The sequence below is a fragment of the Suricata suricatta genome, chromosome 10, assembly GCF_006229205.1.
Source record: "Suricata suricatta isolate VVHF042 chromosome 10, meerkat_22Aug2017_6uvM2_HiC, whole genome shotgun sequence".
Classification (NCBI taxonomy): Eukaryota; Metazoa; Chordata; class Mammalia; order Carnivora; family Herpestidae; genus Suricata; species Suricata suricatta.
The window spans coordinates 79,746,400-79,763,126 of NC_043709.1; the positions used below are offsets into that span (position 1 = coordinate 79,746,400).

At 37.7% G+C, this 16,727-nt stretch overlaps 1 protein-coding gene and 1 long non-coding RNA gene across 4 annotated transcripts in view; one reads left to right on the plus strand and one right to left on the minus strand.

Moving 5' to 3' along the window:
• The window catches only part of ITPR2 (inositol 1,4,5-trisphosphate receptor type 2), a 478,853-nt gene that overhangs the window by 232,260 nt on the left and 229,866 nt on the right, over nt 1–16,727 (plus strand). For all 3 annotated transcript variants that reach the window (XM_029955850.1, XM_029955851.1, XM_029955853.1), the window contains 2 exons: nt 530–658; nt 2,108–2,228. In XM_029955850.1, the coding sequence (XP_029811710.1) occupies nt 530–658; nt 2,108–2,228 (250 nt within the window). The remainder of the gene's footprint in view (nt 1–529; nt 659–2,107; nt 2,229–16,727) is intronic.
• LOC115305617 lies at nt 2,258–7,552 on the minus strand. Its single transcript, XR_003914888.1, has 3 exons — nt 7,488–7,552; nt 3,821–4,019; nt 2,258–2,388 (listed from the first exon to the last, which is right to left on the minus strand). It is a non-coding gene; the product is annotated as an uncharacterized LOC115305617 (long non-coding RNA).

A 16,727-nucleotide genomic window follows, 5' to 3' on the forward strand; every position in this document is an offset into this window, starting at 1 on the left:
TAATCTATGGATGACAAGATCAGAAGTGTTGGAAAGAGTTTTATCTCCTTTTAGCTTTCTATTTTTCTTGCCAACTATTTTCTCTTGGCATCTCCAATTTGGGCCAGGTATTAGAAGGAAAACTAGGTAGAGATATAAACCACCATTAATCACATTCACCCCTTTCTAATAATGACTGTTTCCTCTTTGATTTGCTCACATTGAGTGGAGTGGTGTCTCCCAGTGCAGCCAAGCTTGGGGATGGAGGGAGAAGGTTGGTGTGCAAGAATGTGGAGGAGAGCAGGAGAGAGGGACTGGGGTCTGTGAAAGAATTCTGGTTCAAGGATGAAATGACAACTAAATTAAAGAAGCAGCTGTGGTAGAATGATACAATTTTAATAGGATTTAGGTAGAAATGTGTCTAAAGCAACTTTCAGAAGCAGAAGAAATGTTATAAACAATTTCAGAGCAATTTTTACAAGGTTCCAGTATTGAGTTAGAATTCAAAGATGTGATAGAACGTGTTGAGTTGTTCTGTTTTTCTCTCCAGGTTTGCAACACAACCACAGACAGGAAACACGCAGACACCTTCTTGGAGAAGTGTGTTACGGAGTCAATAATGAACATTGTGAGCGGCTTCTTTAATTCCCCGTTTTCAGACAACAGTACAAGCCTCCAGGTAACATAAACAAATACAAGAGAGTTCTGTCACACAATTTACTTCCCTTGTTTGAGTTGGAAAAAAGTTATAATCTGACCAGGAAGTCGTTTCTTACACTTCTGAAGGGTGTTTTTCTCTTCTATTATTTACTACAATGCCCCTTTCTGAGTTTACCAAGGTTTGTTTTAAATAAAAAGGCCCCATCTTCTATCTTCAAATTGAATTATTCCTGTTCTCTTTCTAAGCATAATAGGAATGTTCATATCCGTATATTGGCTGTTTGCCAAATAGTGCAATAGATTCTTTAAGTGGATAGGCATTCTGACTCAATAATTCTACTTTAGTAATTTATCCTGAAAGAATTAGCAGGAATTTATATACTAAGATTTTCATTCAAGTATTTATAATCCTTAAAAATTGGTATCAACCTTAAATGTCCATGAATAGGGGAACAGCTAACTAAATATGGTGTGTCTGTAGGGTGGCATATTACATAGCAATTGGAAATCATGTTTTAAAGGAAATATTTATGACTAAGGAAAATGATTATGAAGTAATATGAAGAGAAACAGGCCCCAGAATTGCATTATAGGATCATCCACCCTGAGTGTGTGAAGAATACATGTGCATGTAAACACAGAAAACCTCGGGGAGTAAATATCTTCAAAATGTTGATACTATTTATCTCCATATGGTAGGATTATTGGTGATTTTCATTTCTATGGTTCCCACATATTCTACATTGATTGTATATTACTCCTATAAAAATGCTATTTCAGGGGTGCTGGGTGGCTCAGTTGGTTAAGCCTCCAACTTCAGCTCAGGTCATGATCTCATGGTTCATGAGTTCGAGCCCCATGTCAGATTCTGTGCTGACAGATCAGAGCCTGCTTTGGAGTCTATGTCTCCTTCACTTTCTGCCCTTCCTCCATCATGATCTGTCTCTCTCTCTCAAAAATAAACATTAAAATGTTTTTAAATGCTCTTTCAATTATGCTTTCTTTGGGGCAAACTTTGAAATGATTAGAATCATATAGGTCTACAAATTGCTTTTGTAAGTCAAAATTGCTATCTTTTGTACTTTCACATCACATGAAACCAAAATACGCAGTCAATCAAACAAACCCAGAACACCTGCTGTATTTATACTTGGAAATAAACCAGGGATTATTAAAGAAAATACTTAAGTCCATGTTATTGGCCTAGAAAAATAGCCAATTTCTTTCTGATTAAGAATGTAGTTAAAATTTTAAATGGAAATCATCGATATTCTATAGTGTCTGGCATGGGACCTGTCATGAGCTGGGTATATTATAAATAATTGTTGAACGAGATGTTCTTTAAATGGCACTGACACTCAAAAAGAGCAAATTGGAGTTTATTTTGACACACCGCTCTGATAATGCATACGTTCCATGTAGGAGCCTTAATGGTGCCGTGGTCTACTTGCGTGCTTTCTGCTTTCAGACACATCAGCCAGTTTTTATTCAGCTGCTGCAATCTGCCTTCAGGATTTACAATTGCACCTGGCCAAATCCAGCACAAAAATCCTCTGTGGAGTCTTGTATCAGAACTTTGGCCGAAGTGGGTAAGTCAGAATGTCAGGTTTTACTTATTTTTACATTTTGTTAAAGAAATTCTCCTTTTGGCTAGTAGGTGATACAGGCGGCTTTCCAGTTCGCAACTTAATAAGAAAGCAGGTGTGGTGAAGCGCAGTGACCAGCAAACGAGTCTGAAGGTTGCATGCTCTGGGGGAGGGGGATATAATTATTGTATTTCTTTTTTTCAAAATTTATTTATTTTTAATTCTTATATTTCTAAACTTAAAATTTTAAATTGTATATGACACTTTAACATCGCTCAGTAAGATTTTACGGGAATGAGTTTAGTTCATTACCTCGGATTTCATTATGGAATTGTCTTGTCTGTTAAGTAGCCTGACATATTGATGCCCTTCAAAAGCCAGTGGGATTTTTTAAGGGTTTTTTTTTAAGTTTTCCAATGTTGTTTGAAATCCATCAGTATTTACTAAGGGTCTGTGGTATATAGAAGCCTTCAGAAATTGCAAATGAAATGGAAGGGAAGAGGATTACAGCTAAGAGAAGGTTAGTAGATTTTAGAGAGAGTTTCTCATAAATTCATATTTCCTTTCTTCCTTCCTTCCTTCTTTCCTTCCTTCCTTTCTTCCTTCCTTCCTGTTAAAAAAAAGTATTGGACTTAAAAAAAAAACAGATGAGCTTGACCATTCTCTCAACTAATGGTGGTTCTACAGGCATTGGGAGGGGCAGCTCACAGGTATGTCACCACCACTGACATTTCTTGAGCACTTGCCTTGTGCATTGCTAAGCAGTTTACTTGCATTGTCTAATTTAACAGCTGTATAGGTTCTATGTTTATTTACATTTTACAGTTGAGAAAAATAGAATTATCTAGATTAGGTAACTTGGCTAGGGTTAGTTATAATATATGCTCAGTAAGTATTTGATAAACAAATGATTTACTAATTAATGACCATCTAAGTTTTATCTTTCCTTCATCTGCAGATTGACCCAAGTGACTGTATATTAACAAGATTTAATGACTATTCAATTTTAATTTGAATAAATAACTTAAGATAACCTAAGAAGATCAATTTAAAAATGTTAAACGAATAGAGTTCATCTCGGTTATGTATTATAAATAAGTATTAAACTTGATAGATTTTCTATATACCAAAAAGAAATAGACTAGACTGTATAAATTGTATTATTCACAATAGCAATAAAAATATTAAATACTTGAACGTTAACAGAAACACGAGACAATAATATAATACTATATTGAGGGCTATAAAAATATATAATAAACAGAGAGCTTTACTATTATTGGATTTAAAAATTCCTTTTTTAAGGATGCTGGCTTTCCTTGAATAACTGATAAGTTTAATGCTTCAACACCCAGGAACCCTCCTCCACACACATCCTCCCTTCTCATGGCCTCTTGGACTTAGGTACCACATGCGAGGCTAGACCCCACAGGGTTTGTCCACTGGCAGCCTGGCTTCTGAAGCCCCCCTATGAAGGCACCTTCTTTACCTCCCCTGGGCTCCCACAGTCTACTTCCAGCTGCTGATGTATCTTTTTTCCACCAGTGTGGCCTCTGACTCTGCTGGTCACTCCTTCACATGCATACACTCCTCACCTTTGATACCCTGTGCAAGGCTGTCCTTGAGCATTGACATGCTCCTCACACCTCCACATTCTGATTCTCCACCCTTGGCAGCCTCCTACATAGGCACCTTCTGCTTCCTTTTAGGCTCAGAAACTCTGGATCACGTATGTCTGTGTGTCCTTCTTGCCCAGCGCGGACACTTAACTTTGTTCTGCCCCTCCTACAGATTCTAGGAATGAACGTTCAAGAACAGAAGGGAAAAAGTGAGGGAAGAGGCCATAATATGCACTGTGTCAAAAATAAAGGACACAAAGAGAACCTAATTCTTACCTTAAAAAGACACACATAACAAAATGTCCAGAAGGATATAAACAAAATGTTAACATTGATGATCTGAGTGATAAAGTTATAGGTGAATCTGGTTCTTTTGTTCATGATTCAGTATAATTTCTGAGCTTTTAATGATATACTTTTTAGGCTATAATGAACCATTACTAAAAGCATTTTTATTTGGATGAAATCATCTGGGAAATATACTAGCCATTAAAAGAGAAAATCCAAAGGAAAAGCAAAGCAATAAGATGATGCTTTTTTTTTCTTACATAGGAATACATTGTCTTAGCTGCCAAGTATATTTCTATATTTTACATTTTAAGGCAGCCTGCCCTCTTCTTCCTTCTTTCTCTCTCTGTCCTCCTCCTCTTCCACCTCCTTCTTTTTCTTCTCATCCATCTTGTCCTCCTCCTCCTCTTCCTCCTTCAGTATTTAGCAAATGCAATGGAGGAAAAATACCAGTTGGCCCAAATGGAACAAGCGTTCTGCTGTTCAGAACACTTAAAAATTGAGATGAAGATGGGCTTTTGCGTGGCTCAGTCAGTTGGGTGTCCAAGTCTTGGTTTCGGCTCCAGTCAAGAGATTGAGATTGAGATCAAGTCCTAAGTTGGGCTCTGTGCAGACAGATTGCTTGGGATTCTCTCTCTCTCCCTTTGTCTCTGCCCCTCCCCCCATAAATAAATAAACTTAAAAAGATTTGAGATGAAGAACTTTGAACAATAAATGAGACCCCGGACCATGCTTTCCATCTGAGTTCCGACATCAGTGGTTTTTCTTGTGCAGTCAAACCAGTGCTTATGTAACAGGATGGCCCAGTTTGGGGTATTTAAAATAGTCACCAGCACCATATTAGTCTAAAGATATCTTTTCTGAGTTGTAAGTTCATATTCTATTAATTCTCTACTCGTCTGAACCTTATTATTTAGCAGAATATTTTAATGACTTTTTGTATGCTATAAAAGACATGGGTGACAGAGAGTCTGAAAATTAATTATATCTAAGTCTGTAATCCAGGTAGGTTTGGAAGGGTGAGGCTTTGGTGTAAAATCTGTTTTATCTTTGTGACAAGGCATGTTTTCTTTCTCTTCCTCATTTGTCCTTTCCACTTGAACAGTTATGAAGCTCTGGAAATTTGATCCCTGCTGTGCCTCTGCATTTGTAGCTCTCCTTCATTCTCTTCCTTTAAAGCCGTGTTTAGCCCTCATGACTTCCTTCCTGGACCACTGTAGCAATGCAATGTTCTCACCCGTCTTTCTTTACTTAAATAAATCTGCTACCAGAGTAATCTTCTTGAAGCAAAGTTCTCTCTGTGAGTTTATAAACATGAACAACAAAGTCCCCAGTTTTCAGCACCATCCCTTTGTCTAACAAACTGAGAACAGATTTCTTTCCTTTTTAAAAAAAAGTTCATTTATTTATTTTGAGGGGGGAGGGGTAGAGTGAGAGGGAGAGACAGAGAATTTCAAGCAGGTCCCATGCTCTCAGCACAGAGACCGACTCAGGGCTCAATCTCACAAACCGTGAGATCATGACCTGAGCTGAAACTAAGAGTCAGACGCTTACCTGCTGAGCCACGCAGGTGCCCAGATTTCTTACTGTAACATCCATGGTCTCTAGAACACAGCCCTACCTTACCTTTGCAACTGCCTTGCCCCCTGGTTCCCACACAACTCATATGACCACAGACTGATTTAGGCCATAGCCTTGCTCACGCTGTAACTTACTTTCTGTGTCTCTGTCTAGTTCTTTTTCTTTTCCTCTCTAGTTTCCACCATGGCCACCTGTCAGCATCTTTCCCATTATTCACAACGTTTTGTTCCAATTTCTCCATGAAAGCCATTCTTACCTCCCATATCTAGAGCTGAGCTTCTCCCCTTCTGACCACTCACACTTTTCTTATGGTCTTTATTTGATTGTAGTTTATCTCGTCCTATTTTTCCTCTTAGACTTGAGGGACAATGATTATAAAGTGCCGATCACAAAGACATTGATAAAAAAAAAAAACTATTGTCTAGGATGGAGAAAGTAGAAAGTGAAGCCTGCTTTGTGACAGTGAGACCACATCCCTTTTTGCGTGGGCATGGATGCTGTTCATAGAGAAACATACTCCAAGTGAAAGGCATTCAGAAGTGAGCGTCCACAGCAGGAAAGTGATCTAAACCCGACTTACTTAAATGGTGATTGCAGACATTTGAACTATTTAGTCAAAGAGGAGAAATCTGAGGGAGAACATAGGAATCTTTTGACATTTGAAGGTGATAATGAACTTCTTTTACAGGGATAGGGTTATAACTAATATGTGGCAGCTGCAAGAGACCGATTTTTTTCCTACTATAAAGGATAACTATTTTACAGTGAGTACTCTTTTAAAACCTTAGGGGTCACATTTGATTTTTCTATGTTGTTCACTCCCATTACACACAATAGCACGTTCTGTTCGCTTCATTTCCAAAATATATCTTTTTTCTTTTCCTTTTGTGACACACTTGTCCAAATTCACCATCACGTGACATGGACTACAGAAGCATCTTCTCACTGAATCCCTCACCCCCTGTCTCGCTTCCATCCATTTCTGACAAAGCAGTCAGACGATCTTAAAATGTACATCAAATCATATCACTCACCTACTCTCCACTGAGTTTGAAATTTGATTCCTTACCATGGCTTAGAAAGCCCTTTATCGTCTAAGCCTCCTCTCTTTTCTCTACCTTTCCTTCACTCTTTGCCCAGTTCTGTTGCTCCACCCACACTGGCCTCTCTCCTGTTTCTACTCTATACCAGATTTTTTCTCATCTCAGGGTATTTGCGTATGCTGTTTCTTCTATCTGGATTCTCTCCCTCGGCATCCTCCCCACTGGCCTGATTGTCACATGCTCAGAATATAAGTGCTTCTCCGTGAAATGTTCCAGAACATCCCATAGACAGTGTCCCACCTTCTTCATGCTCCTTATCCTATCTTATATTTTATTTGCCTCTCAGCCCTTATCACTATTTGAAAGCATCTTGTTTGTTTATTTATTTTTCCTTCTCGTTGTCTGCTTCTCCCATTAGAACGTAAACTACAAAAGCAGGGACTTTGCCATATTCACTGACTGGTAGGGCCTGAAAGTGTCTGGATGAACAGGTTAATGAGTGTTTGTTGACTGACAGTAATTCACAGGCTAGGAATTTTGCAGATAGTGAAATTTAGGCTTAGAAAGGTTAAATAACTTATCCTATTAATAAGTAGTTGAGTTGGATTTAAAATCCAAGTTTCTCTGAGTATGAAGTTTATGCTGTACTGTACCCCCAGAAGTCCTATCTTTAGGAAGCCCTAAAAAATAAAGTAGAACTTGGCAGTTTGGCTTGCTGAGTAGGGATTTACCTGGAACTTTACAACTCAGGTGCAAAATCATTTTTGTGCTTCAGCAACTCTCTAAGAACTCAAAGAGGTGCCACAGTTTAACACAATTCAGATGTATGAGCATCTGTAATATTGGGGAGAACAAAGAGGATAATATTTAAGAAAAAGTCCAGAGAACACTGTTTTTATAAAGCAAATGTTCGGTGCATTTACAAATTGGTAAACAGTTTGCTATAAATGCAAATATTTATTACAGATATTCCTTGACTTATGATGGGGTTATATCCTATAAACACCTCCTAACCTGAAAACACCATAAATCGAAAATCCACTTAATACAACCTAACCTGCCAAACATCATAACTTAGCCTAGGCTGCCTTAAATGTGCACCAGAACACATACATTTTGGGCAAAATCATTTAACACAAAGCTCTTATTCTTTAATAAAGTGCCGGATATCTCATGTAATTTATTGAATGTCATACTGAAAGTGAAAAACAATTGTCATCCAAGTTCAGAATCCTCACGATCACGTGGCCGGCTGGGTGCCAGGGCTCGCTGTTACAGCCCAGCCTTGTAAGACAGGATTTTACGCATATCACTAGCCTGGGTAAAGAGAGAAGACCCAAATTCAAAATTTGAAGTACGACTTTCTACTGAACTTGGCCTGCTCTTGTGCCATTGTAAAGTCAAACCACTGTAGCTCAGGCACCTCCTGCATAGTTACATTTACATAACACTTTACAATTTGCAATGTGCTCTCAAGTACATGAAGTCAGCTCATTTATTACCAAAATTCTTAGTTCTCTTTGTTATTTGTACATTAGATACAAAAAGTAAAAGGCAAGAGCACTTACTTAATTAGTGCTTACACTGCTGAGAGCAGTGAGTATTTATTGAGTGTTGGACGGTGTGGTAAAGCTTACCATGTGGACATAATTCTTACCCCATCTCATAATGGGGATGTGAGGTCAGCAAGGTGAGGCAGCTTGCCCAAGGTCACACAGGTACATGGGGACAGAGCCAGGATCTTCAGTGCCGACATGCTACCAGGCATTTGTGATGCTCTACTATCACAAATCAATTTCAAGAAGCATTATTTGTTTTATGCCTCTAAGACATGAAATGTAGATCAAAATGGCAATTTAAGCTGTACATGAAACAAATGCATACAGTTTTCAAATAACTTAAAAAGGAATGTAAAGAGATCATGAATTAATTATTGAGGTTTTAGGGGAAGTCCTTATAGAAAAAGAGTGCTTCCTATCATTTATTTGTCTCTTTTTCTTTGATGAATACTCCAGAAATGTGCTACAGTTTGATCAGTTACTATTGAATGTGTTGAGGCCACAATCAGTTGTGCATTCCTTATGTCATGTTCAGCTTTTCTGATAGAACTTCATAAGCATTTAAGGTTGAAGCTGTGATCTAACATGATATACATTGGAATGAACTTCCTAAGCTTTTAAAAGCAGAGGTGCTTTTGAATAATTTGTATCTGCAGAAATTACTGATAGTTACCTCCATTGCTACACTTTCTCCTAAGTTATATGGAATTTGAAATTGATAGGAAGATACAGGGTCTTAAATGGTAATAAATGCAAATTCCCAGGCAATGTCATAGGCAGGGGGCAGGGGGCTACCTGGAATGTAAGGTATAAATATCTCTATCATTCTCTCCTCAATGAGATAAGTTAAGGGTGACTTAGGAACAAGTATGGAGAGTGATCTCTGCAATAAATGATACCATGATGTTCACTGAGATTTGAGAAACGTTAAGTCCATTAAGACCATGTAAAGTTTTTTTAAAAGTATTTTAAATGTTTATTTTATTTTTGAGAGAGACAGAGCATGAACAGGAGAAAGGCAGAGAGAGAAGTAGGCACAGAATCCAAAGCAGGCTCCAGTCTCTGAGCTGTCAGCACAGAGCCCAGTGGGCTCGAACTGACAAACCATGAGATCATGACTTGAGCTCAAGTTGGATACTTAACCAGCTGAGCCACTCAAGCATCCTAAGACCATGTAAAAAAAAAGAAAAAAAGAAAAAAAAAAAGACCATGTAAAGTTTTAAATGCTCTTGGTCAGTGCCTGTTCCTCAGTTTACTCTTTTACATAAAACAAAATAGCACATGTTAGAAGTACTTTGAGAAAAAGCATCCAAAAATTACTTCCATATTATTTCACTTAAAAAAGAATTTTGTTTCATGTGTTTCATAATCTTCAAATGATTTGGGGGGATTAATGTTGGGTACTTTGTTGGCAACAGAATCTTTTTTCCAAATGGAAATTCTGTAAAATATCTTCTACAAATGGTTTGAATAATGAACATCAATCTTCAAGCCAATTTTTCCCCCAAAATTTGAACATGTAGAAAATAGTAACCCTTTGAGAAGAGAAATTCAGTCTCTATTAAACAAACGAATCCATTTTAATCTACCTAGGGTGTTGTAGTTGATTGTATGATGAGTTTGACATAATGAACTCCTGTAATTCTGGTTTTTAAAATCATCATTATTACTTTTTAAAAATTAAATCTGAATAAGTTACAAGATAGGACAAAATCTAATAAAGTTCATTGATTCATTGGATTTATAATGATTCTTCATTATGTGCAACATATTATTTTAGTTGTTTGGAAAAGCAATCTGTCAAACTATATTTTCTGTCCTTAATGAATTTCTAGTACATTGAGAGTAAACATAACATGTACAGAGATCACAAAGCAGAATAAGTATCTTAACTAGCAGTTCTAAGTACCCTATTGATGACAACATTTTAGGTCCTGAGATAGTGCTTTGAGCCTTGGTAGGTACTCAGTGAATAATTACTGCATGAATAAAGTAAATGTATGAATACATGTAAATGAATGAATATCCTACTCTTGTCGTTGGCTGCATAAGATCTTATTATGTGCCTATATTCTAATTCATTTAACCCCATTGCTAGGTATTTATTTTTTTCAAATTATTTTGCGTATGAGGAAGAATAAGGTAAATACTTAGGAGTAGAACTTCTGGGTTGTTTATTTATTCATTTAGTTAGTTAGTTTCATGTTTTTATTTAAATCCAGTTAGTTAACATACAGTGTAATATGCGTTTCAGGTGTACAATATAGTGATTCGGTATTCCCATACAACACCGGTACTCATCACACGTGCCCTCCTAGCCCATCCCCCGCCCACCTCCCCTCTGGGGAATCTTCAGTTTCTTCTGGGTATTTTAATTTTGACAGACACTGTCCTCTGTAGAGATAGTTTAATTTATATGTCACTAGTGATGTAGAAGAGCATCTTCCTCCTCGATAACATGTCATTACCAAATTCTTAGATCTTTGCCAATCTTAAAATATGATAGATAATTACAAATATTGTTATAGAAAATATCATTAGAAATAAAAGTATTGTTATATATGTGTTTCTCTTTTAATGAATAAAGAAAAAATCTGTCCATATGTTGGAGTCCTTGATATTTCCTTTTCTGTGGATTCACTTCTTGCATTTTTCCTACTTTTTCTAAAGGTTTTTGTTTTTCATCTTACTATTTTCTCAACCATTATAGCCCTTTATTAAGAAAATATGTTCTTTGCCTATAAGTAACAATTTTTAAAAATTTTTCATTAGAATTTTTATTTGTTTTATTTTTTTGGCATGCAGAAATTTAGTTTCTTTTAGGCTTTTTAGGTTTTCTTTCATCTTCAGAATAACCTTGATCAGACTGAGATTTTTTTTTAATTCCCATTGAGAATTTTTATGGTTTTGGTTTTTCTGTCTGTCTGTGTTCTTGGTGTGGCTGTTGAGAATGTCAAGCTCTCTGGAATATGTGATGTTGTAAGGCAGAAGGTGTGGAGCCCACTTTATTTTCTCCAGATGACCAGTCAGGTGTGCTGATACTAGTTATTGCATAACCCATAAAATTATAAAATTACTCAGTTTGGGCATTAATTGAGTATATGCTGAGTGCCAAACAGGAAAGATGCATTTTGTATCTTTCATGTTCTTCACAGCTAACAGCACTAGTGCTTCAAGAGAGGCTTATCCTGGATATTGTGACCTCATGGAGAAGAGACACCGCACTGTCCACCCCGTCACACCTTCCTGGTGTGCTGGCTGTTCTGGTTCTTGTGGGCCCGCACAGTCGGGCTAGACAACCAACCAAGTGTTCTAATTAGTGCTGATACTTTGTGTTGCCTTTCCCCCGACCTGTCAGTTTCTTTCCCTAAGCACTTTTTTCATGGCACCTATCACTGCAATATGTGTGTTCTCAGAGATTTTGTTCTGGCAGACACCATCAGTGATTTTGTCTAATTAAAAATTTTCACACAATAGGCAATATTTCATGAATAGTAATTAGAAGTAGATTTCGATTATGTCGTAAGATCACTGCAAAGACGAGTCAAATCCAGAGAATTTTCAGAATTTATAAGCCTAATTAGTAGGTTTGCTGAATCATCAAAATACCTGTGAATCAAGCAAGATAGCTCATTTTAGAGAACTAGCTATTGCTGGGCAGAGCTCTACAAAAGATAAATGCATTAATAACAACCCATCCTTTCTACCATTGGTTTTTTTTTAAGAACTCCATATACTTACTCTCTGACAGAATATCCTTAACAAGGTATTATCCTAATTGCATTCTAATTTAGAAGAGAAATAGGAGGATTTCTTTTTTAAATGTTTTAAACTTTAACGTGACTCATTCCATCAAAGTGCACAGTTGGAGTTAATGCTATAGGCCAGAAGAGTGAGTGGCTTAGGAAATTTATTAGTTCTTTCTTAATGAGAGAGAGGGGGACAGGGAACAGCCAGTAATCTAAAATACAGCCTAGTTCACATTTCAAAATACTGTACCAGGATTTTCCTAATTTAATAAAAGTAAGATAAGTTTGGATTGTATTTTTGATTGCATTCCAGCTATTAAGGTTTTTGTAAGTGAGATCAGGCATTAAGTCTTTTCTTTTCCCAGTCACAATTTTATTTTCTGCTTTAATTTTTAAACAATATATGGAAAGCTAATTAGCATTGTCAGCTTTGCTTTCGAATTACTATTTATAATATTTTGACAGTGCAGGGAATCTATTTCAGGCCATATCTTTAAAGGGATTCATCTTTTTATAATTGCTTGAAAAATTTTTATCATTATCTCCACAGCTGACTTATTTGAACTCAAATTTTCTGTTCCCCAATTGCATAGTTAATTTCTTTTTATTACTTAGAAATTGCGATTTGGCCCTTGGCTAGAGTTTACCCTAGGCATGACAAAGTAGTGTATTTTACTCGGTTCATTTATAATGTACAATTTGTGCTAAGACAGGAGGCTAGAAAATACCAATGAAAGTAGTACCATTTGGGGAAAGCAAACAAACAAACAAAAACCCCTTTCGGCAAAGTCTGGTATAGTGAATTTTCTAGAAGCTGGTGTGTCCATGCTGTGGTGGAATAGCAGCATCTGGGGTGAGTGCGTTCTCCTGAGATCGCTAATTAGAAGCCTGCGCTGCTGAGACTAATAGAGTGCTGCCGCTGGGCTGCGTCTCAGCAGGTGTCATTAGGAAAATATTCATGGGGGCCGCCTGGGCGGCTCAGTCAGTTAAGTGTCCGACTTGGGCTCAGGTCATGATCTCACGGTTCGTGGGTTTGAGCCCCGCCTTGCACTCTGTGCTGACAGCTCAGAGCCTGGAGCCTGCTTCAGATTCTGTGTCTCCTTCTCTCTCTGCCCCTCCCCTGCTTTCACTCTGTGTCTATGCTCTTTCTTAAAAATAAATAAACACTAAAATTAAAAATATATGTGTATTCATTGAGAAGCACCTGAGTGGCCCAGTAAGGTTGAGCATCTGACTTTAGCTCATGTCGTGATCTAGCAGTTCACAAGTTCAAGCCTCACATTGGCCTCTGTACTGACAGCTCAGAGCCTGGAGCCTCTTCAGATTCTGTCTCCTTCTCTTTCTGCCCCTCCCTGGCTTGTGCTCTGTCTCTCTTTCTCTGTTTCTCAAAAATAAGTAAATAAACATTTAAAAAAAAGGAAAGTATTCATTGAGTACTTCTTTGTGTACATTCTATTCATAGCAACAGCACTTCCTTGGACCTAATATACCTGATTCATAAAGGGGAGATAAATCCCAATCCCCTTCTGTATTTTTTTTTAAATGTTAGTGTAAACTTGGCTAGGATATATTTTGAGAACATTGAAATTTATAAATTTTTATTGTTTTGTTGCTTAGAAAGGAACATAGAACAGTATTGTATTCTGTTTGACTTTCAAATGTTTAGAGCAAACCCAGCTTGTGTGTGAAGGAGCCAGAAAAGGAATGAAGTCTCGCCAGGGCTTGGTCATGGTGCAGGACTGAGTATTTGTACAAATATGTGCAGCTTTGTGGTGTTGAAGCCGTCTGTTCTTCAGATGGAACAGGAGTGAGGTTGTTCTGCTGTGTGCGATGGACATAAACAGAGACACTGTATGGGTTGGAAAAGGGATGTTTATAATGAGTATTGGGAAGACATTCACTAGGGAAATCTGGGCAGTGGTACAGTTAATTGTTTAGGGTTGCCTTAGAGCTTTATTATTTCTTTAAACTTCTGCTAGAGTTCTTGTTTAAATTGGTCGATTTTTGTATTGGTAGCTAAAATTAACTATTTTCAAAGAAGTTTTAAAGTATCTTTCAACTTAAGAGAATTTTCACTAGCATAATTAGTACTGTTGCTGCTTTCATTATTTAAGGAAGCCAGATTCTCTCACTCTCTTTTTATTCTTTCTTTCCTAGTTTCATTCACTTAAAAAAGTCTTCCAGGGACTATCACAATAACTTTATTTTTAAAAATTTTTTTTGTTATTTATTTATTTTTGAGAGAGAGAGAGACAGAGCACAAGTCAGGCGGCTGGGGGAGATATGTGGGGGGAGAGAGAGAGAGAGAGAGAGAGAGAGAGAGAGAGACGAAGAATCTGAAGCAGGCTTCAGGCTCTGAGCTGTCAGTACAGAGCCTGATATGGGACTCGAACCAACAAACTGTGAGATCATGACCTGAGTCGAAGTCGGACATTCAACTGACTGAGCCACCCAGGTTCCCCAATCACATTAACTTTAAATAATATCCTTATATCTCTGTATCTTGATTTAGCATCTACAAATAATGTCCATATTCCAAGCTGAAAAATAAGAAACTTAACATAATGACTTTGTTTTTCTCTCTTCTCTCCCACTCTATGTTCTAACTATTGCTGAGTGGATTATTGCTTTTACATTGCTATGATTTATGAAATGTGTATTCTATTTGGAAATATAATGAAATCTTTTATAGGATGATAAAATTTAAAAATCAGTGATCAGACCCGGTATGTAAATAATTGTTTTCATCCTAGAACCATTAGAGACAAAGACGTGGTGCAATGATATTGAAACTTTTCCAACTGGAAGAAAACTTTCCAGTCATTAATGTCTAATGGATCTTCTTTCATTTGTGTCTTGCTTTATTCATTTCTTCAGGTTCATACTCTGTTGCCATGATTTCTCATATGCGTGTTGACATTTTCTTGGATTCCTGTCTCCTTTTTTTAGTGGTTTTTCATAGCTGGTTTTGAGAAAAATTTCTGAACCTTACATTTTCTGAAATTTTTTTTATTTATCACTTTTGATTTTCAGATTAGATGGGTGTAAACTCCTAGTTTCAAAATTTGTAATCTATTATCTCTTAAAGGTATTATTCTATTGAGTCTAGCATTCAGTATTGATGGTAACAAGTTTGGTGCCAGTTTCTTTTCTGTAGGAATCCTCTTTTTCCTCTGGAAGTTCTTGCCATTTTCTCTCACAAACATTGGCATTTATAGTCGTTTCATAGGGCTGCCATAGCATGTTTCCAGAACTAGGTGGCTTACAATGATAGAAATGTATTATTTCACAATTTTGGAGACTAAAAGTTGAATCAAGGTTTGAGTGGCACCATATTCTCTGAAACTCCATGTATTTCTCTCAGCTTCCAGTGTTTGTTGGCAGTCCTTGGTATTCCTTGACTTTGAAGCTGCATACGTCCAATCGCTGCCTTCATCTTCACATGACCTTCTTCCCTCTGTGTGTTTCTGTTTCTCTGACCCCTTTCTTTTTTTAAATTTTTTATTAAAAATTTTTTTAACGTTTATTCATTTCTGAGAGCATGAGCCAGGGAGAGGCAGAGAGAGAAGGCAAAATAATCCAAAGCAGGCTCCAGGCTCTGAGCTGTCAGCACAGAGCCCAACTCGGGGCTCAAAACTCACTGACCGTGAGATCATGACCTGAGCTGAAGTTGGATGCTCAACCGACTGAGCCACCCAGGTGCCCCCCCTTCCCCTTTCTTTTTTTTTTTTTTTAATGTTTTTTAAATTATTTTTGAGAGACAGAGAGAGACAGCACGAGCAGGAGAGGGTCAGAGAGAGAGGGAGACACAGAATCCGAAGCAGGATCCAGGCTCTGAGCTAGCTGTCAGGACAGAGCCCAACGTGGGGCTCGAACCCACCAACCATGAGATCATGTCCTGAGTCAAAGCCGAAAGCTGGACGCTTAACTGACTGAGCCACCCAGGCACCCCTTCCCCTTTCTTCATTTTTTTTTATCAGACAAAATATATTTTTTAAATTTTTTTTTAAGTAGTTTATTGTCAAATTAGTTTCCATACAACACCCAGGGCTCTTCCCCCCAAGTGCCTTCCTCCATCACCACCACCTCTTTTCCCCCTCCCCCTTCCCCTTTAACTCTCAGTTCATTTTCAGCATTCAATAGTCTCTCAAGTTTTGCGTCCCTCTCTCTCCCCAACTCTCTTTCTCTCTTCCCCTCCCCCTGGTCCTCCATTAGGTTTCTCCTATTCTCCTGTTAGACCTATGAGTGCAAACATATGGTATCTGTCCTTCTCTGCCTGACTTATTTCGCTTATCATGACACCCTCGAGATCCATCCACCTTTCTACAAATGGCCATATTTCATTCTTTCTCATTGCCATGTAATACTCCATGGTATATATCTATATACCACATCTTCTTGATCCACTAATCAGGTGATAGACATTTAGGCTCTTTCCATGATTTGGCTATTGTTGACAGTGCTTCTATGAAAATTGGGGTACATGTGCCCCTATTCATCAGCACTTCTGTATCCCTTGGGTAAATCCCTAGCAGTGCTATTGCTGAGTCATAAAGGAGTTTTATGGATAGTTTTTTTGAGGAACCTCCACACTGTTTCCCAGAGCAGCTGCACCAGTTTACATTCCCACCAACAGTGTAGGAGGGTGCTCGTCTCTCCACAC